Source organism: Notechis scutatus, chromosome 16 (assembly GCF_049901735.1).
Source record: "Notechis scutatus isolate UNSWTSFEM ecotype Mainland chromosome 16, rNotScu1.2, whole genome shotgun sequence".
Lineage (NCBI taxonomy): Eukaryota > Metazoa > Chordata > Lepidosauria > Squamata > Elapidae > Notechis > Notechis scutatus.
In genome coordinates, this window is record NC_142024.1 from 5038019 (window position 1) to 5060003 (window position 21985).

A 21985-nucleotide genomic window follows, 5' to 3' on the forward strand; every position below is an offset into this window, starting at 1 on the left:
ACTTTTGTCAAGACAATTGTTAAGAATATCTGGCCAGATCCCCCCCTTATCTTCACCACCTTCTACGGACGTGGCTTAGCCCTGAAGCCGGGTGGCTCAGGGCACTCCAGCGGCGAGCACAGGCAGAAACCGTGCACGATCGCGGATTCCTGTCTGCCCCGAAGCGCTGCAAACCGGAACTACCCCCTGAAACCAGCGCCCCCACCAAAGTATGCCAACAGACCAAAGGGACTTCCTAAACAACCATCCAAACTGTGGTCCCCTTATGGGCCCACTATTGGCAAAGGGACTACACTTGGAAGGAGCCACCAAGCCCTGCAGATCTTCAAGGGCAGAAGCTGGAGCTATAGGCCTGAATCCTCCCTTTGGCCCAGACGGGTAGCTCGTAAGGCCGTTAATGCCAGACTCACGTGGCTGTACCTTGTCTTGCTTTCTCTTTGTCGTTCCGCTGCAAGTACAGAAACCTTGGACTTTCTTGAGAAGGCAGCAACAATATACTACTAATTACAGAAAATAGGGCTATAATGCCCACTAATAATGAAAAATCTGTGGGAGAGAGAGAGAGAGAGAGAGAGAGAGAGAGAGAGAGAGAGAGAGAGAGAGAGAGAGAGAGAGAAGGAGGGAGGGAGGGAGGGAGGGAGGGAGAATGTTAACCACAATCCAGGTTTTAGAAGTAACCTTTCTTTTCTACTTCCTCTTCCTCCTTTGATCCCTCTCTGCGCTGGGATTTTTGACCATGGGAAGACACCCTCCCTGGCCTAAGCATGAGTTAAAGTTTGCAGCAAGGATGGGAGGTGAAAATGCTTACTTTCTTCATTTCCCCAGATTTGGGGGCTGGTTAAGACTTGGACAAGAAGGTGTCCCCAGCTGAAGAAAAGGACTGTAGACGTCACCAAGGCTCCCCTTAGATTCAAGGGGGAGATTTCAAGGATGTAGAGCGGGGCAGCGTAAGTAAATGTTCCTGTGGAATGAAGCAAACCTTGCATTACAAATCACCGCTTGCATTCTAGCAAGTGCAGAGTTTAAGTGAGTTTGTTCAATTTGTTCAAGTGAGTTTGGCCCCGTTTTACGACCGTTCATGCCACAGTTATTGAAGTGAATCGCTGCCGCTGTTAAGCTAGTCACAGGGTGGCTATATGGATGCAGCTTCCCCATTTATTTCGCTGGCCATAAGGTCATAAGCGGGGATAATGTGACCTTGAAACACTGCAACCCTCAGTTGAATCAGTTGCCTGAATTTTGATCTCACGACTGTGAGGATGTTGCCACTGTCATAAATGTGAAAATGGTCACAAGCCATTTTTTTCAAGGTCGTCGTCACTTTGAATGGTCACCAAGCAAACTGTCGTAAGTCAAGGGCTATCTGTACATTTCCTTCTGCATCTACATTATTACTGCATTCATTAGGGAGATTTCGCCTTGGGGGCATTCGCTGCCTTGTTTTCTTACTAACGGAAGTAATAACTGCATATAACCCTCAGAATATTTGCAAAGGACCATCCTGATTCCTAGGTGCCAAGACACCCACTGTCAGGCTTCTCCCGACTTCAGCGTTTAGGAAAGAAAGACCCTCAACTCCAATTATGAAGCAACAGGATTACTTTACAGGGTAAGCAAAGCTGGATCTCAATATTCCTGCACAAAGCCTGCGATTTTACCTCTTCCCTGGCCCTCCCTGCTTGTCCAGTCCATCAGCGTCCAATGATATTCGGACTAGATGTTTTGGGAAGAACTCTGAGGGTTGGCGCCTCTTTGGTGGAGTTTCACATTCTATTCCCATGGCTCCATCCTCGATCGGCCAGTCTGCTCCAGATCGACAGCTTTGATTCCTGTAACCTTGTCATCCCCGCTCCTGCCTCCCCAATCCTACTCTTTACTTTCCCAATCCTAAACTTCTACATGAAGGGACATTTAATGCAAAGACAGAGCTCAGCTCTTTTGTTTGGGCGCTTAAAATAAAGTACTCACGGACTCACCTGACCCTATTCCTATAAAAAAGCGAGCAAAGAGGCTGAATTCAAAGCGCCGGAATATTTTATCTAAACACAGGATGGCAGACGAAAGAATGCTAACTCCGTTGCTAATGAGGAGGGCGGATTTTCTGCAAAGAGAAAGAAAGAGATATATATAACGGAAGCAGGAAAACGCAAGAATTTCATTTATTTTTTTTATTTTTTTATTTTTTTGAGGGAACGATTAATTCCTGGAATTACAAGAGGTTATGCAAAATGCTAAAATACCTTCACGGGGAAGCTCTAACATGTGTGCTGTAACCATCCAGATGTTGGCATCAGAGGAATTAGAGAGAAGGGGAAGAGCATATTAAAACTGGGGTTTGTTCTTATCGCTGGTGCTAGAAGGCCCAAGCCAATGATTTTCCGAGCAAATAAACTTTTCAAAATATATAGAATATTACCATAGCTGTTAATCTTGGTCAATTTAAATTTTGGTTCTCCTTTCAATGGATCAAATTCTGTTATCTGGGGGTTAGGAGCTAAGTGGGTAGGCAGGAAAGGGCTTCACTTTACACGCCAAAGGATGGCACCAATGCCAACAGAAACAGCCGAAATTTGGCACTTTATTGTATATCCACAGCCCAGAAATTTTGTTTAACCTGTGCCTACTGTACCTGCCATATCTGTCCGCCAGGCAGCTCCAAAGATACACCCCAAAAAGGCCTCCAAGCGGGACGAAAACGATGGCGATTAATATTAAGAACTGGAAATGGAAGGATTCTCTGTTGATTCCTTCCAGATTCACCAACTGCATCTTTCTCTTAAAAACAAAACAAAAAATGGAAAGCTGTATCAATAACACGCCACTGTGCTGCACTTCCCTCCCAGCTGCCTCCTTCCACCTCACCTACCAAGCCTGCGAGGTAGGCTGGCCAGCTGGGAGGAGAGGAGAGGAGGAGGTGAGAATGAAGACAAGAGAAAGAGTGGAGAGGAGAGGAGAGGAGAGGAGGAAGAGGGGACCAGAGGGGAGGAGAGGGCAGGGGAGGGGAGAGGAGAGGAGGCAGACAATACCGTTTGAAAACCAGACAGGAGTGGGCTAAGCCAGCATCTGCGTGCCACAAATGCTGAGACACTGGGCCCATGCAGTGCATGGCAGCGGGTTGTGTGAATCACTGCCAAGTCCCAACCCAGCGACACCCAGTAAGGCTCACTTACCACAATGGGATGGGTGATAAGGTAGAACATGTATCCATACTGGAAAACCCCCAAATTGGACCCCACTAATGAGAGAATGAGTGGGCGGGTCAGTTTCTATGAAAAGGTGCAGGAGAGGAAAAACAACAACACAATTCCTTTAGCGGGGAGGACAAAAACCAACACAACACCCATAACACATCTTAGACCTCCCTTCTCCTTTCACCCTTCCAATTTCTGGCTTGGATGGGAAGACAGCCGACCTTCTGCACGTGCTTTATTGTTAGGGGAAAGTGAATTATTTTCCCCAAGTTAGTTTGGACCCCTGGCATATCCTGGTGGCGTCTCATTCACAAACCAACCAGCTGAGATTTAGGAGATTCCAAAGATTGTCTAGGGACTGCAATTTTGTTTTGTTTTTTAAATACAGTTGAAAGCTGATCCTCTTCAGAAATTATTTATAATTTCTCTGCCCTGCCTTGCCTTGAAGCTCAGAAACAACCACAGATCAAGATAAACCCCAACCTCACCAGCCCTCCAAACTCACATCGTTTTGGATTGTGGCTTCCGATTCCTCTTTGTCCTCCATCCTTCCGGGGAGATCAAGCAAAAACAAAAACAAAAAGCAAAGTCTTTCCCTTTGTTCATTCTTCCAACATATTTACAAACGATTCTCCCCCCTGAATCCAGCCAGATAACCTCCCTAAAACTGTTCTCCCTGATAACTCCTGTTCCAAGGTAGACTGCCTCAGATCAGGGAGGCTCCATAAAGCCAGTCCCTAACAACGGACGGCTTTTCTCAAAGAGAAAATTAAAGGAAATTACAAATTTAAGCAAAGAGTTTTCACAATCTTTTCTTTGGAACGTTGCGTTGAGAGCTTCCTCTTCAATTCCTAATTGTTCTAATAAATTCCCCAAATTTGTTGGCATGGTTCCTGACCCTCCATCGCTCCTCTGCCAGCCCATTTAGGGGAAGCCAGTCTCCAAATTTTAGATTTTAAGGCTAGAAATACTGTTTTAAAAAGCCAACTTACTATTTCGGGGTGGGATGTCTTAGAGTAAAAGGAGAAACACCACAGCTGTCTTTCCTTTCGAACATAAAATCCTGGATCAGCCACCAGAGCCAATCAGGGAAAGGAGGCGGGAACATTCCGAGAAAAGCAGAATGGCAGTTAGGCGGCTGTTTTGCATAAATTTACATCCAGGGGATTCCATGTTCATGGGTTGAAATGTCTGTTGCTAAGTGAGACCTTTGTTCAGTGAACGTTGCCCCAATTTATGACCATTATTGCCACAGTTGCTCAATGAATCACTGCAGTGGTTGAGTTAGCCACACGGTTGTGAAGCAAATCCAACTTCCCCGTTGACTTTGCTTGGCCAGAAGTTTGCAAAAAGAGATGATGTGGCGCCTGGAGCACTGCAACTGTCATTAATATTAATATGAATTAATAACTGTGAGATCTTGGAGTCCTAGCGATCAATTATTTAAATATGAGCCGGCAGTGTGCTGCAGCAGCCCAAAGAGCCAACACAGTCCTAGGCTGCATCAACAGAGGGATAGAATCAAGATCACGTGAAGTGTTGATACCACTTTATAATCCCTTGGTAAGGCCACACTTGTAATTATGCATCCAGTTTTGGTCACCACGATGTAAAAACGATGTTCAGGCTCTAGAAAGAGTGCAGAGGAGAGCCACAAAGAGGATTAGGGGACTGCGGGATAAAACATACAAATAATAGTTGGGTATGTCGAGTGTGATGATCAGAAGGACCAGGGGGGTGACATGATAGCAGGGTTCCAATATCTCAGGGGCTGCCCCAAAGAAGAGGGAGTCAAGCTATTCTCCAAAACACCTGAGAAGGTAGGAAAAGAAGCAATGGGTGCAAACTAATCAAGGAGAGAAGCAACCCAGAACTAAGGAGGAATTTCCTGACAGTTAACCAATGGAACAACTGGCCTCCAGAAGTTGTGAATGCTCCAACACTGAAAGTTTTAAACAAGAAATTGGATAACCCTTTGTCTGAAGTGGTGTAGGGTTTCCTGCCTAGGCAGGGGGTTGGACTAGAAGACCTCCAAGGTCCCTTCCGATTCTGTTATTCTATTCTAATAGGAGACAGTTGCCAAGCATCTGAATCTTGATCACGTGACCATCATGGATGCTTCAACGGTCATAAGTGTGAAAAATGGTCATAAGTCACAATTTTCGGTGCCGAGAATGTATCAGGGTTCTTTTTATTTCCTTTTTGCAGCATGCAGTCGGGGTGGATTATTTGTTTAGATTTAATTTGATATTTGGGCCTCCCCCCCAAATATCACAAATATCCACACAATTCCCCCCTCCCTTTTTTTATTAGTGTTGGGTGTATGTTTTTCTAGTTTGTATGTTATTCTTGTTGAGAAAACCAACAAACTCACATAAACACAAAGATGCAATGCATTTCCCATGGTTTTTACTAACCCTGTTAAATGCCTTTTTTTAAAGAACAGGAACCGGGGTGGAATGGAGGACTCCATTTTGGGGACCAGTCCGCCTTATTAAATACATTTGTGCTTGGGTGACGTATTTTTCTTTGGGCCAGGATTGGATAGAAAGAATTTTTTTTTCCAAAATGTTAGTTTTGTCCTTCCTTTCGGCCTCCACATTGTAGCAATTTTTTGAGCATTGTTGCTTTTTCTAATTTGGAAGTTGGTTATATAAAGATATTGCAAGACAAAAGCAGCAGCAATCCATTTCTTATACAATGGGAGCTACAAGCTGAATTCTTCCCCTAATCTCCTCTAGAGAGTCAGGAAAATCACCTTGGCAGAAATAGGCAAGAATTATAGCTTAAAAGGGCAGAAAAAAAATATTTTATGCCCCGAGGAATAAGATATTATTTGGAAGAGCCTGCTAAACTTACAACCCAATCTTTTTTGCTGAACTACTGCAAAGGAGTTAAAAATAGTAGAAATAAATCCATCCAGATGGAAGAGAGCTTCTGTTTTACTTCATTTTTTAAATTCCAGATCGATTTTGAAAACATTGAGAAGAAAGAGATTTCCTGTTTCTATTCAGCCGTTATTTTTCTGGAATTTTTGGAAGTCGAGGCCACCATGTTCTCCTGGATCTCTTCAAATGTCTTGCCGTTGGTTTCTGGTACTACCCAGAAAATGTAAATAAAGGCGAAGATCATAAAAGGCCAGTAAAGGAGCAAGTAGTAGGTTCCAAGATAGGACTAGAGACAAAAACAAAAATTAAGAAATACTGTGATCAAACTTGGCAGGCCTACAAGACACACAGAATTGCATGGTAAGGTCACCTCCGTACTGATGAAAAAATCTCCAAGGAGTTTTTAAACAAATATTTTTTTACTACATTTTATTTACTTTTTAAACTTCCAAAGGGATTACCTTAGTCAGAAGAAACAGCAAGGCTGAGACAAAATGGATTCCCCAACTGATTAATCCAGAAATTACAAACGCAGATGCTCGGGATGACTGGAGGAACAATTCACCGATAATCACAGAAAGAATGGAAGCTGGATGGAGAGAAGAGGTTGTATGTTTACAACCGCAAAAACTTCCCTTGGTCTTTCTCCACCTGCGAAGACTCCGTATCCCATCGATCACAAACCTGGTCCCGTTATGAAGCCCATAAGGAAGATGATCATCAAAACAATGCTGATGAGGGCCAATGAGGGGCTGTTGATCTGTGGGGGAGAAAGAAGCACTTATGGGGTGACCATTAAAGTGGTGACCCTCCCCGCCCCCAACTTCACATCTTCACCCAAACTCCTATCTTCCACAGGTCTGGAACCCCATCTAAGAGAAACCTGGCCTGAACTCTATGAAATGGACCAACTGGATGAAATTGACAGATTGGTGAAATTGATCAGCTGGATGAAATTGATGAATTGGTAAAATGGATGGACGGGTGAAATTGGCCAACTAGATGAAAATCACAGATGGCTAAAATTGACCTACAGGTCAAAATTGATGAATTGGTGAAATTGACCAACTGGATGAAACTGATGGATTTGGTGAAATTGACAGATTGGTGAAATGGATGATGAAACTGACCAACTGGATGAAATGGACCAGACTGATTTTATCTGGCGTGGGAAAGTTTGTGTGTGAGAAAAAGCACAGGGATGTTAACAGAAGGGCACTCGAGTTGTCCTGGTGCGTAGAGCAGGAACGTAACCCACCTGAAAAGTGAAGACTAGGGCAATAGTTGAGATGCTACACATCAAGAAGCCACTCAAAAGGAGAAATCTCCGCCCCAAGGAGTCAACGATGCAGATCTAGGAAAAAAAGCAAAGCGGAAGAGATTTGACGCTACGGGCCGCTGGAGAAAAATCCCGAGAAAACCACGGATAACCAAGGACACAAACCAATGGATCATCAAACAAAGGAGCCCACAATTCTTCGTGGAGGCTAAAATAGTCTGGTCTTCGCTTTTGCTATCGTGTTTTCGCTGATTTCAACTGCTCCTGCTGGTTGTATCGCTTTGCTCTAAGTTGGTGGGATGATGGAGGCAGAGATATGAACAAGCCAATAATCAAGTGGGGATAGGAGGTGGCTTACGGTTGTCAGAAGCATCAGCTGGACGATCAAGTTTCCTGCTAATAGAAGGCGCTCCACAGCTTTGGCAGACATTCCTACGGTTTTATAGGTTTGCTGGGCGAAAATTAAAATCTGCAATCAAAGGCAAAAGAGGAGCAGATGGAGGCACACACAGAACTTGGGTCAGGCTCTAAAAACCCCTATGGCAATTTTTCTAAGTAGATTCATCACCTGCAGACAGAATCTTGCTAAACTAAAGCACGTAAAGCTTAGACTTTATAGGGAACTATTAAGGAGGAGCTGCCTTCTCCCTATTTAAGTATTTAAGATGTATTGTCCATTATCTAATTATCTAGCCTAATTGGATAGAGCTACTGCTGTTCGCTGAAGTGTCGTACAATAATACTGTATACAGCAGCACCGGCGTGATCCTTTTTCCAGGTCACCAGTAGCATGGAATTTGTCCCCATGACCGAGGTCCCCTCATCTGTCTCCTTGAGTGAATGATGGAGTCTTCAAACCAGGGGTGGGATTCGAAATGTTTAACAACCAGTTCTGTGGGTGTGGCTAGGTGGGCATGGCCATGTGACTGGGTGGGCATGGCTTTTTTTGAGGGGGCAAATTATTATCCCCTTTATTGTCAGAGTACAATATGTGTATAATGAGATTGGTTGAGTCTACAAATCACAGTGAGGACAGAAGTCGCTAAGCTAATCCCAATCTTATTACACGAGGTGCCCTTTTGTAAAATGTAAACAGCTACCTCTCCACCCCTCTGGTGTCCTGGAGTCCAGGAACAGATAACAGATAATCAGAGTTGGAAGGGACCTTCCAGGTCATCTAGTCCAGGGTCCCCAACCACCGGTCCGCAGAACAAGTCCTACCGGCCGCTGGTTGCTGGGCGCCGCCATCTTTTTGATGAAAAGTGCGTGAGCTTTTCCGGCAGAAAGCCATTTCTACCGGAAAGCTCATCGAGTGGCGCCGCTTATCTTTTTGATGAAAAAGTGCTTCCGTGAGGTCACCGGAAGCACTTTTTCATCAAAAAGATGGCGCGCCAGCTGATGCCGGACCGGGTCGCGGCGCCCAGCTGATGCCGGTACCGGCCGCGCATAAAAAAGGTTGGGGATCACTGATCTAGTCCAACCCCGCCCAAGGACATTCTCACACCTGGACCATGGAAGGGAGGTCTCCAGATGACCAGATTGGACCATGTAACTAGGTCCAACCATGGAACCTTTAGAGCAGGTGTCCACCTTGGCAACTTTAAGACTTGTGGACTTCAACCCCAGCAAAGCTGGCTGAGGAATTCTGGGAGTTGAAGTCCACAAGTCTTAAAGTTGCCAAGGTTGGACACCCCTGCTTTAGAGTCAGTTTTCACCAGATATGCACCAATATGATTTTTCCAATAAAGCTTATCCTTTGAGGAATTAACCTGCCTCAGAGATTTGCTTGCTCTGGACTGATTACTTGGAACCCCGACACGCTATTCTCTCACACCAACTATCTCAACGGTCTTGCCTCTTGCTTCTCGCCCAAGCAGGAGACCCTACACCACTTCTGACAAATGGCAGGCCAGGTCTCTTCTTGAAAGCTTCCAGGGACGGCACTTGGAGAAGGACCGAGACCCCCAAACTGGAACCCTGGAAAAAGCAAATGGCACATCCATTCTACGCGAGGGTGCTCAGGGAAGTCACTAACCACGTGTGCTTGCATAAATCGACTTCCGGCAGTCAAGATCACGACGGTGAAGACATGCCACCGGAGGCTGCGGAAGCGAAGGAGTTTCCACGGCGTCATGTTCTTCTGGCTGTTTTCGGCAAGGTGTTCCTGACAAAGTTCTTCCATCTCCTCCTCTACGTCTTCTTCCCCTCTCAGCTCCTTCAAGACTAAAGAGGGAGGAAGGGGAGGGGAAGACAAGAACATGTACGAAGGGGCTACCGTTGGATGGAGCCACCAAGCCCTGCAGATCTGAAGGGCAGAAGCTGGAGCTATAGGCCTGAATCCTCCCTTTGGCCCAGGTGAGCGGCTCGTAAGGCCGTAAGGCCAGACTCACGTGGCTGTACCTTGTCTTGCTTTCTCTTTGTCATTCCTCTGCAGGTATAGAAACCTTGGACTTTCCGGAGAAGGCACCAAAAATATACTACTAATTATAGAAAATATGGCTGTAACTCCCACTAATAATGAAAAATCTGTGGCAAAGAGAGAGGGAGGGAAGGAGGGACGGGAAGAGAGTGTTAGAATGTTGTTGACTGCAATCCAGGTTTTAAAAGTCAACTTTCTCTTTTCTATTTCCTCCGCGCCAGGACAATGGAAAGACACCCTCCCTGGCTTAGCATGAGTTCAAGTTTGCAGCAAGGATGGAGGGGAAAATACTTACTTGCTTCATTTCCCCAAATCTGGGGGCTGGTTAAGATTTGAGACAGAAAGTATCCCCAGCTGAGGAAGAGGAATGAAGTGGTCACCAAGGCTCCCCTCAGATTCAAGGGAGAGATTTCAAGAACGTAGAGAGGGACGGAGTAACTAAATGTTCCTGTAGAACGGATTAAACATTGCATTTCAGTCACATCTTGAATTCTAGCAAGTGCAGAATACAGGAGCAAACTGGTCCTGAGATTTCTTGATTTGAATGTCCAAGTTAGGGAGCACTGTGGTATAACAGTGCTGTGCTGTCCAATTTAATCGTCACTTGTTCCTGCCTGGCGTTCGGATTTCGGCTGATATCTCGAAGCTGAACCCAGAGCCAAGAAATTAGAGCATGTGCAAAGAGGCCCTGCTTGACCAGCCCTTTTCTCCCAACCTGCTCTTCCTTCTCATTTCACGGGTATGACTGCCATCTCCTTATGACTAAACTTATGACTGACCTCACGGGGGATTCACTGCCCTGTTTTCTTACTAACGGAAGTAATAACTGCATATTGTACGCTCAGAATATTTGCAAATGACCATCCTGATTCCTAGGCTTCAAGAAAACCACCGTCAGGCTTCTCCCGTCTTGAGTGTTTAGATTAGAAAGAAACACCCTCAACTCCAATTACGAAGCGACTGGATTACTTTTACTAAAGTCAAGCAGTTACAGCGTAAACAAAGCTGGATCTCAATATTCCTGCACAAAGCCTGCAATTTTACCTCTTCCCTGGCCCTCTCTGCTTGTCCAGTCCATCAGCGTCCAAAGATATTCGGACTAGATGTTTTAGGAACAGCTTTGAGGGTTGGCGCCTCTTTGGTGGTTTCACATTCCGTTCTCACGGCTCTGTCCTTGATCGGTGGTCTGCTCCAGCTTGGGTTTCTGTCACCCTGTCATCCCCCCTCCTACCTCCGCAATACTACTCTTTACTTCCCCAATCCTAAATTAAGGGACATTTAATGTAAAGGCAGAGTTCAGCCCTTTTATTTGGGGGCGTATAACAAAGTGGTAAGGACTCACCTGTTGCTATTCCTACAATAAAACAAGCCAAGAGGCTGAACTCAAAGCTCCGAAAAATGTTGTCAAAACACAAGATGGTAGATGAAAAAATACTAATTCCATTGCTAATTAAGAGGGTGGATTTTCTGAAAAGACAGAGAAAGTGACTCATTCAAGGAAACAAGAATCACAAAAATGCTTTTTTTTTTTTAGTCCTGAACTACCAGCAGCATCTTGATTGTCTTGTTTTAAAGGAACAATTTGTAGGAGATTATGCAAAACACAAAATATACCTTCACAGTGAGCTTTAACGTGTGTGCTGTAACCATCCAGATGTTGACATCAGGGGAATTAGAGAGATGGAGTAGGTAAAGTTAAAACTGGGATCTGTTCTTATTGCTGATGCTAGAAGGCCCAAGCCAATGATTTTCTGAGCAAATAAACTTTTCAAAATATATAGAATATTACCATAGCTGTTAATCTTGGTTAATTTAAATTTTGGTTCTCCTTTCAATGGATCAAATTCTGTTATCTGGGGGTTAGGAGCTAAGTGGGTAGGCAGGAAAGTGGATGGCACCAATGCCAACAGAAACAGCTGAAATTTGGCACTTCATTGTATATCCACAGCCCAGAAATTCTAACATGTGCCTACTATACCTGCCATATCTGTCTGCCAGACAGCCCCAAAGATACACTCCAAAAAGGCGTCCAAGTGGGACCAAAATGATGAGTAATAGTAAGAACTTGAAACGCAGAGTGTCTTTCTTGATTCCTTCCTTCTGAAAATTCAACAACTGCAGCTTCACCTTAAAAACATAAATTGGAAAACTGCAACAAGAACTTACAACTGGGCTGCACTTCCTTCCCGGCTGCCTGGCTCCACTACACTCAACATCCCTATGGCTATCACACCCCTGGCCAGCTGGCCGTCCCTAAGAAAACCCAGATCCTGAGTTATCCTTTGAAGGAATCTGGAGCAAAGATGCTAAATAATTTTTTTTAATAAACTTTGGGACGTTTCCTCCTGCTTCCCCTCCAAATAATGTGGCCACGATGAAGGGCACATGAGACCTGTCAGATGGAAAACCACACTGGGTTTTTTCTTGAATGAAAACAAACCATGGTTTCTCAAATCAAGAAGCAACTGGTCTTTCTGTTTTTTCTTTGAAGGCATTTCACTTCTCATCCAAAAAGCTTCTTCAGCTCTGACCGGATGGTGAGGAATGGAAGGATTTATATTCCTTGCGGACCGCTGGTCCTATTCTTACCAACCCTAATGCAGCAAGGCGGTTTGTGTGAATAACTGCCAAGTCCCAACCCAGGACCACCCAGTGACACCCAGCAGGACTCACGTACCACAACAGGATTGGTGATAAGGTAGAACATGTATCCATACTGGAAGGACCCCAAACTGGACCCCACTAATGAGAGAATGAGCGGGCGGGTCAGTTTCTATGAAAAGGTTCAAGAGAGGAGAAACAACAATTCCTTCAGTGGGAAGGACAAAAACCAACACAACACCCATAACACATCTGAGACCTCCCCTCTCCTTTCACCCTTCCAATTTCTGGCTTGGATGGGAAGAAGGCCGACCTTCCGCACGTGCTTTACGGTTAGGGGAAAGCTAATTATTTTCCCCAAGTTAGTTTGGCATCTCCCGGTGCCAACCAAAACAGCTGAGATTTAGGAGATTCCAAAGATTGTCTAGGCACTGCAATTTTTCTTTAAAAATAACAGTTGAGGGCTGATCCTCTTCAGAAATCATTTATAATTTTTCTGCCCTGCCTTGCCTTGAAGCTCAGAAACAACCACAGATCAAGATGAACCCAACCTCACCAGTCCTCCAAACTCACATCATTTCGGATTATGGGTTCCGATTCCTTTTTGTCCTCCATCCTTCCGGGGAGATCAAGCAAAAAAAAATATATATATATTAAAAAAAAGTCTTTCCCTTTGTTCATTCTTCCACCATATTTACAAATGATTCTCCCCCTGAATCCAGCCAGATAACCTCCCCAAACTGTTCTCCCTGATGACTCCTGTTCCAAGGTAGACAGCTGCGGATCAGGGAGGCTCCATCGAACCCGTCACTAACGACGGACGGCTTTTCTCAGATAAAAGGGGACAAACCTAAGCAAACGGTTTCCCCCACCTTTTTTTTTGAATGTCGGTCTGAGAACTGCGTGTTCAATTCCTAATTGTTTTAACAAATTCCCCAAATTTGTTTGGCACCCTCCCCTAACGCTCCACCGCTCCTCTGCCAGTCCATTTAGGGGAAGCCAGTCTCCAAATTTTAGATTTTAAGGCTAAAATATTGTTTTAAAAAGCCAACTTACTATTTTTTGGATGAGATGTCTTGGAATAAAAGGAGAAAAACCACAGCTGTTTTTTTTCTTTCAAATGGAAAATGCTGGAGCAGCCGCGAGAGCCAATCAGGGAAAGGAGGCGGGAACATTCCGGGAAAAGCAGAATGGCAGTTAGGCGGCTGTTTTGCATAAATTTACATCCAGGGGATTCCACGTTCAGGGACTGCGCATAATTTTCCCAGCATTTTTGGTACAGAAAGTTTTTCCAACGTTCCTCCGTATCTGAGCACCCGGTAATCGCCTTGTGGTCTTCCATCCCAATACCAAGCCAATTTATTCACACTTTCTTCCAAGTCCGCCTAGATCAGTTTTTCATTATTTACCTAATTTAAATACCCCATTTTTCCATGAAATGGGTGAATTAATTGATTGAATACTTTATTTGGCCAAGTGTGTTTAGACACACAAGAATTTGTCTCACCATTGACTGAGTAAAAATTGTTACTTAAATACAAGAACGTTGTGAAAACAATTTTAAAAATGTAGCAAACAATTGAAAACCAAAGTGTGTGGGGGGGGAAAAACTCTCACATTCACTGAGACACACTTTTGAAGCATCTTTGTCATTCTCTCTAAATTGAACTGCTGGAGGAAAAAAATTAAAAGCAGGGTAGAAAAAAAAGCCAAATAAAGAAAATAAAGAAAAATGGTTCCTTTGTTCAAAGCTCATTTATTTATTTATTCATTTAAAAAAAAAACACTTTTATTCAAAGGCCCCCCTTCAATGAGGCAGATGGAAAAATCTACATTTTAATCTGTACATTTAAGAGGTTTTGTGGCATTGATCTTTAAAACGCACAAACACAGAGAGAAGTGAGGTATACAGAACAAGAAAAATTAGCCTACCCCCCCCCCATTTTTTTTAAAAAAAATTGCAGCATTTATTCGAAGGTCAACAAAGCAGCATCCCCACAAATTGTGGGTGTCCATTGAGTTCATCGCTTTCCTGAGTGGCAATTGTAGGCAATTGCTCAACTCCAACGTCCATCCCTGATCAGGCTAGTTGAGGATGATGGGACCTGCAATCTCTCTCTCTCTTTCTTCTATGATTTCCAAATAGGGTGCTGACAGCCAATGGCTCTCCTTTCCCCCTTTAATCCTGGAAAGTCTTGCTCCTTAACATTTCACTCCACACGTTCTCTTTTATTCTTAAAACTTGAATTAAAAATTAAAAAAAAAATGTCTTCATAGCATCTTTTTTAAAAGGAGAAGGAGGAGGAGGAGGAGGAGGAGGAGGAGGAGGAGAAGAAGAAGAAGAAGAAGAAGAAGAAGAGGAAGAAGAAGAAGAAGAAGAAGAAGAAGAAGAAGAAGAAGAAGAAGAGGAGGAGGAGGAGGAGGAGGAGGAGGAGGAGGAGGAGGAGGAGGAGGAGGAGGAGGAAGAAAACACCCTGAGAAAACTTATTTGGAAGAATTCCAATCCAGCCATTTTATGGTGAAAATCTTAACTGTTTTCTTTTTCTGTAAAAAAAAGTCCAAAAGTCTATTTTTTTTTTCTTCCTCGGGTGAATGAGTATCATCCGTGATAGGCACTCGGCATCTTTGTTTACCTGTTCAAACGAAACACAAACAAGGACCAATGAAAGGATAAAGTTTCAGTAGAAAAACCAAGGGCTGCTCGAAGGAAAGAGCAGCTTAAGCAGCACGGGCGACTCGGGAGTAAGGCTGCAAGGCTTCCCCTCTCTTCTCCTCTAGTCTATTCTACTATTCTTCATTCGATTCCTTATTTTCTATTACATTCCACTCCATTAGCCCACCTTGCAAAATTAAAGCAAGCTAAAAACACTCACGGTGGAGAGTCGCACCAGGCAAAAAGGTGATTTCCACCACGACGCAGGCCAACGTTCAGGGGCTGGATAAGTCTCCCCCTGCCCCATTGCTGCCTTGTAGCTCCCAATCTATGCAAAGGGGAGCGTCTGCTTGGGAGCTGGTCTCCAAACTTGGCGGGGGAGGCTCCGGGTTCGAGCGTCGCCAGCAGCACAAGGAAGACAAGAGTTTATTCCGGACGACTCGGGTGCAAAAGACAAAGAGGATGCAATTTGCAGCTCCTTGAAAGGTGTTCCCAACTCCCTGGTGGGAAAAGGAGAGGAATTTTTATTTTTATTTATTTTGCTTCTGAAACAAAAAACAAAAACAAAAAACAACAACAAAAGGCCTCCTGGGCTTTTAATCAGAGTGGACTTCAATTCCCAGAATCCTTTGCTGCACATCTGCAGCTGGAGGAGGAAGGCCCATCCAGGCAGCCTGTTATTTATTTATTTATTTATTTGTTTTTGGGGAAACTCGGTTATTTTTCCAAACTCACGTGAAGAACCACCAGGAGCCAGTTTTGGTCTGCAGGGGAGCCGGAAAGGGTCAGCACAAACCGGATGGTGCTCCAGATACGCAGGAAGATGAAAACAATCGGGATTAAGGTCAGCTTCTTGTCCGCTACGGAGGCTGCTCTCGTTTGGGAAGACGGGTTCCTGGATAAAATGGGCCGGTACTCCGAGAGGGCTGCGTGCTGGGAAAGAAAACAGGGAGGGGGCCCCCCTTGTTAGATGTATAATTATTTTGGGAGGTTTCTATGGCTCTATGGCCCGTCATGCCCCTGTTGGAATCTGACTTCAAGGGAGAGATGGAACAGCTGATAGGGAGTGGGAGTGTGGCTCCGGTGGTTGTGGGGGAAACTGGGGAAGGGCACAGGCCAGATGGGCATTCAGAGGAAGACCCAGGCCCATCCCTTCTTCATCCTAGGGCACGCAGGTAGGAGCGGATAAGGGAGAAACATGAGTGGTGTGGTCTATGGGGGAGGAAGGGGCCCTGATCCCCTTCATGGGCTGCAGCTGAGAGGACTGGTTAAAAGGACAAACTGCACATGGCGAAGTTGCTGGAAGCAAAGCGTGCATTATTCTTGTCAGAGTTTGTGTTTTGGCTTCCTCCCAACTGCGGTTGCCGCGTTACCTGGTAGAAGTCTACAATTAATCATCCTTGCCTGCTTTAGTAATTCCCTCAGTGGGGTTTGTGTTGGGTTTTTTTTATTTCAAATTAAGTTTACTTTGGGTGAGGACTGCATTTACTTCCTCCGCAAACTGTTTTCTTTAAGAGTTTGACATCCAGCCGAGGATAATTGGACATTGGGGCCAAGTTGGAGGCATTAAAGGGACTTTCTTCTATTTTTTGTGACTTGGTTGTTTTTGTGTCGTGCCCCGGGTCATCACGGCCCCTATCTCCCTTCCCGAAGTATCTTCCTGCTTATCGGATCACTTTCTGAATACTCACCGCTCGGCTGATGTGTTTCTTTATCAGGATGTAAAAAAAGGGCAAGGTCACGTAAGCGAGGATTTCCCACAACTTCCCTGCCAGCAGCATCCAAAGAAGTCGGTCTTTGGCATTGATGTCAATCCAGCACCAGCCAACTGACACATCTGACGCGTCGTAACCGATTTTTTTCAAGGCCACTGCGGCCGTGGTGATGCCAAGGGGAACCCCCCAGCTGCAAATAGGGGGAAGACAGAGAGAGAGAAAATAAAGATTTGGAGCCATCAAACTGGTTAGAAGCAGAGGTGGTATTCAGCAGTTTTGGACCGGTTCTGGAGAACTGGTAGCGGAAATTTTGAGTCGGCTGGGTCTTCTTTGGTTGCCCTGCACAGGAGAATGGAGCTGGAAAGCAGGTTAGTGGGGTGGGGAGGGAATGGGGATTTTACAGTATCCTTCCCCTGCTATGCCCACCAAGCCACACCCACCTATCAGTCTAATCTAATTTTGTAAAAAGAGGAACTGCTTAATAGGGCAGAAACAATTCTATAGTTTAATATGAATAATAATTTATTATATGTATCTGTCACTCCACTTCCAGAGACACTGGGCAGTTATTCTTCTTCTTCTTCACCTTTTTGGCTCTGCTTTAAAAAAAAGTTTTATCTACGTGCCCAACTTCTTAAAACGGGCAACTTTTCCCATATTTTTTAGCACTGTAACCTGCTTTTATCAGAAAGGAGCCAATTAAATAGTGCATCAGAAAAAGAAAATAATTTTCCGGCAAGCGGTTGAGAATGTGTTTTAGAAAATCTGGCCAATTTCCCCCCCACTTCTAACTTTCCCTGGCTGGACTCAAAACAGTAAAACAGAATGCGGAACTTGATTATAATCGCAATCTGGATATACCCTTCTCCAGTTTAATCCGGATGTGAATGAATTAGAGCCAGATTAACAAACCCACCAGTGTATCCAGAACCTCAGCTCTTTCTCAACCAAAGTGGCTTTCTAAAATTAGCTCGAGTTGTAAAATATCCCCCCCCCCCCGCAACTTCAGCTATAAATACACCCTAGTCACAAGCCAGGAAGCTGACATTTCACTAATGCAATTTTGTAGGTTATTTGCAATATAATCCTTCTTTTAGGCAGTCCCTGAATAGCCGACCAGGCTAACTTCCCTGAATTAATTTGTGTTTCTGAGACCCAGAATCTCACAGTTCCACAGTCGTTCTATTTCTATTTGCAGGTCTTTGTATTTTGTTATCTTCTCCAGTTCTTTCTCTTCTCTTCTGCTGTCTCCAGGCACTGCCACATCCACTATCCAGACTTTTTGGTCTTCCTTAGTTGACAATTGTTAAGTTAAGTCCGGGGTGTTATGTGGCAGGTGCCTGTCTGGACTCTGAAGTCCCAGAGCAATTTAACTTTCTCCTTTTTCTATGACTTTTTCTATTCTATGGCCCCACCAGTTCCTGCTTATAGGCAAGTGATAGTTCTTACAGATCTCCCAATGCACCATTGTTGCTACTTTGTCAGGCCGCTGCTTGTAGTCAGTTTGGGCAATCTTCTTGCAGCAGCTTACCAGGTGGCCCACTGTCTCTTCAGCTTCTTTGCATAGGCAGCACTTACTGTCTGTTGTTGTTGTTGTTGTTGTTGTTGTTGTTGTTGTTGTTGTTGTTGTTGTTATAATTATTATTATTTCCACCACAGTTTGTCAAATATAAAAATGCAATTTTAAACCTCCCTTTGCTCCAGCCTGCTACAAAGAAACGACAAGTATTTTCAAACAGACCTGGGTACATGACTTGGGAGCATTTGGCATCTCTCAGCTTGGCCTCCCTTGCAGGGGTGTTAAGAAGACACAAGGAAAGAGAAAGGAGGATGCAGCCATTTTTTGCTTTTCCACTAACTCTGATGATTAATTTTGCCAAAAAGGAGGAGAAGGAGGAAGAGGAGGAGGAGGAAGGAGGAGGAGGGGGGGAGTCTATAGAATGGCCTTTGGAAGGAAAAACTGGTTTTTCTGGGGTTCTTTAGAAGTTTATTTCCTTTTTTTAAATCAACATTGTTGGATTGGAAAAACAGGTTAGTCTCTCCGAGAATTGTTGTCTCGGCCACACCAAGCTCACCGCCCAGAGAAAGGAAAAGCAGAATTTTGGGAAACCACAGCTCCATCATCCTTGCCTGTCTGTGGCTTATGGGAACTGGGAACAAAGAGGCAGACTTTTGATGCTAAGCGCAATATGTTTCCAAGCTAAGGGCTGCAAATCAGCGTTGATTTAAAGTCCTTCAATCAAATCACCTCCTCAAAAGAACCCCAAACATCCTAACAGCAGCGGGTGAAATAAAACAAGAGAATTTCCAATGGTGCAACCCCTCAAACCTTTTTTTTTTTAAAAAACCCTCCCTTTTTAAATTCCCTCTTCGCTGGCTCTCATCTCGCCTCATTCCTCCTTAAAAATTGGGTACGGGGGGAGGTACAATTGGGTTAGACCGCAGAAATAAAAAATAATAATGCAAAAATGCAAATATTGACTAAAATGGAAATGTTGATGTCACATCACTGCGAAGACTGCAAATATGTTTTTTTATATGTGTTGTTTTTTAATGTGAAAAAGTTCAATAATTTATTTTTTTAAAGGGGGGGGTATATGTGTGTTTTTTGGGTGTTTGTGTGTGTGTGTGTGTGTGTTGCATTTCACAAGGCAACAAAAATCAAAATAAAGTTTTAAATGCTTAAAAAGAAAAAAAAAAAGGAAAAAAAAGAAAAACGCCAATCAAGATTATGGTTAAACGGCAAGCCCTTTCTTTGGGCCAGCCTTTGTTTCCAAGGGCCAAGAGGCATTGCAAGGCGCTAGTCCTCTGCGATCCTGCTTTGGGAGTAGAGGGGGACAGGAGGCAGGGAGATGAGGTGTGGGTTCCCCCCCCCCATCCTCCAACCAGGTAGAGGAGACCCACCTCACCAGGTGGAAGCAGCAGAGCAAGCCGGCACCGGTGGAGCCCCGGACGATGGAGCAGTAGAGCTCCAGCGCAATGGCCACGGTCCAGAAGAAGGAGCTGGTGTTGGCGAAGGTGGAGAGGGCACCCTGCGCCACGCAGTCCCAGGACGTGGCCTCGAAGTCCTTCAGCACCCCGTAGGCGTAAGAGGCGGCCGAGAGCAGGTCGGCCCCCGAGAGGCAGGAGAGCAGCTGGCGTGGCCGGGTCCGGAGCTCGGGCCAGCAGGCCTGGGTGCCCAGCAGCAGGCAGCAGCCCAGCACGGAGAGGGCGCAGGAGAGGAGCACCATCCCGCGCTCCCAGGGGAAGAGCGGCGTGGCGGGGAGCTCCCTCAGGAGCATGGCGGGGAAAGGAGGAAAGGAAGGGAAAGAGGGAAGGAAGAGAAGGGGAAAGAAAAGGAAAGGGGAAAGAAAGAGAAGGGGAAAGGAGAAAGAAAGGAGAAAGGAAAGGAAAGGGGAAAGAAAGAAAAGGAAAGAAAGAAAGCAGAAAGAAAAGAAAAGAAACAAAGGAGAAAGAAAGGGGAAAGGGAAAGAAAGAGAAGGGGAGAGAAGGAGAAAGGAAAGGAAAGAAAGAAAGGAGAAAGAAAAGGAAAAAGAAAGGAGAAAGAAAGGGAAAGGGGAAAGAAGGAGAAGGAGAGAGAAGGGGAAAGGAGAAAGAAAGGAGAAAGAAAAGGAAAGAAAGAAAGGAGAAAGAAAGGGAAAAGGAAAAGAAAGAGAAGGGGAGAGAAGGGGAAAGGAGAAAGAAAGGAGAAAGAAAAGGAAAGAAAGAAAGGAGAAAGAAAAGGAAAGAAAGAAAAGAGAAAGAAAGGGAAAAGGGAAAGAAGGAGAAGGAGAAGGAGAGAGAAGGGGAAAGGAGAAAGAAAGGAGAAAGAAAAGGAAAGAAACAAAGGAGAAAGAAAGGGAAAAGGGAAAGAAAGAGAAGGGGAAAGGAGAAAGAAAGGAGAAAGGAAAGGAAAGAAAGAAAGGAGAAAGAAAAAGAAAGAAAGGAGAAAGGAAGGGGAAAGGGAAAGAAAAGGAAAGAAAGAAAGAAGGAAGAAAGGAGAAAGGAAGGGGAAAGGGAAAGCAAGGAAAGGAAAAGAGAAAGCGGGGTCTCCGGAGCGCAAAAGACGCGCTGCCGACCTTCCTCCTTAGTCTCAAAGAGCTCCGGGGCGCGGCTCCCTTACCCTCCGGCGAGGGTCGGGCGGCGCCGGGTTCAGCAGGGCGGAGGCATCGGAGACCCGGCCGGGAAGGGCCCAGCGTCATGGCAGGTGAAGTACAGAAATTGCACAGCCTGCCACCTGGTGGAGGTTTTTCGTTATGGCAGGTGTAAGGGAAGGAATCGCAAAAGTTAATATAAATACAAATAATTAGATTACAGATCTGGCGAAATCCGACGTGGGATCTTACTCTGAGTCCCCCCATCACTCTAGAGGGGAAAACGGGGTGAAAATAGACCTCAAATTAAATGAAACCCGCCGTTTTCAAAGTCTATGGGAAATTGCATTGACAATAATAGCTCGCCATCTCGTGGCCATTTTGCGTCATGGCAGGGGGAGGAAAGAACTTAATAATAATAGCCCGCCATCTCGTGGCCATTTTGCGTCATGGCAGGGAGAGGAAAGAACTTAATAATAATAGCTCGCCATCTCGTGGCCATTTTGCGTCATGGCAGGGGAGGAAAGAACTTAATAATAATAGCCTGCCATCTCGTGGCCATTTTGCGTCATGGCAGGGGGAGGAAAGAACTTAATAATAATAGCTCGCCATCTCGTGGCCATTTTGCGTCATGGCAGGGGAGGAAAGAACTTAATAATAATAGCCCGCCATCTCGTGGCCATTTTGCGTCATGGCAGGGAGAGGAAAGAACTTGATCGTAATAGCCCGCCATCTCGTGGCCATTTTGCGTCATGGCAGGGAGAGGAAAGAACTTGATCGTAATAGCCCGCCATCTCGTGGCCATTTTGCGTCATGGCAGGGAGAGGAAAGAACTTGATCGTAATAGCCCGCCATCTCGTGGCCATTTTGCGTCATGGCAGGGAGAGGAAAGAACTTGATCGTAATAGCCGCCATCTCGTGGCCATTTTGCGTCATGGCAGGGAGAGGAAAGAACTTGATCGTAATAGCCCGCCATCTCGTGGCCATTGTGCGTCATGGCAGGGAGAGGAAAGAACTTAATAATAATAGCCTGCCATCTCGTGGCCATTGTGCGTCATGGCAGGTGGAGGAAAGAACTTGATCGTAATAGCCCGCCATCTCGTGGCCATTGTGCGTCATTGCAGGTGGAGGAAAGAACTTAATAATAATAGCCCGCCATCTCGTGG

General features: G+C 45.0%; 2 protein-coding genes across 4 annotated transcripts; both read right to left on the reverse strand.

Moving 5' to 3' along the window:
• Positions 1 to 6126: 6126 nt before the first annotated feature.
• On the reverse strand, positions 6127 to 13000 carry LOC113429869 (solute carrier family 2, facilitated glucose transporter member 7-like). Of its 2 annotated transcripts, XM_087944467.1 has the most exons (12): positions 12952 to 13000; positions 12455 to 12550; positions 11756 to 11904; positions 11120 to 11244; positions 10073 to 10225; positions 9759 to 9884; positions 9394 to 9581; positions 7717 to 7827; positions 7338 to 7433; positions 6764 to 6839; positions 6541 to 6668; positions 6127 to 6365 (listed from the first exon to the last, which is right to left on the reverse strand). In XM_087944467.1, exons 1-12 carry the CDS (start codon positions 12991 to 12993, stop codon positions 6198 to 6200), a joined length of 1458 nt encoding a protein of 485 aa, XP_087800593.1. In that variant the 5' UTR covers positions 12994 to 13000; the 3' UTR covers positions 6127 to 6197. The 2 variants fall into 2 exon arrangements, with proteins under 2 accessions (XP_087800593.1, XP_087800592.1); XM_087944466.1 differs by lacking the exon at positions 7717 to 7827.
• Positions 13001 to 14769: 1769 nt separating this feature from the next.
• GPR157 (G protein-coupled receptor 157) lies at positions 14770 to 20937 on the reverse strand. 2 transcript variants are annotated; one of them, XR_015745532.1, is made up of 5 exons: positions 19651 to 20937; positions 16723 to 16936; positions 15767 to 15964; positions 15252 to 15531; positions 14770 to 15011 (listed from the first exon to the last, which is right to left on the reverse strand). XR_015745532.1 is itself a non-coding variant. In XM_026688726.2 (4 exons), exons 1-4 carry the CDS (start codon positions 20025 to 20027, stop codon positions 15307 to 15309), a joined length of 1014 nt encoding a protein of 337 aa, XP_026544511.1. In that variant the 5' UTR covers positions 20028 to 20109; the 3' UTR covers positions 15250 to 15306. The 2 variants fall into 2 exon arrangements, 1 of the variants encoding a protein (XP_026544511.1); XM_026688726.2 differs by lacking the exon at positions 14770 to 15011 and having other exon boundaries at positions 15250 to 15531; positions 19651 to 20109.
• Positions 20938 to 21985: the final 1048 nt, after the last annotated feature.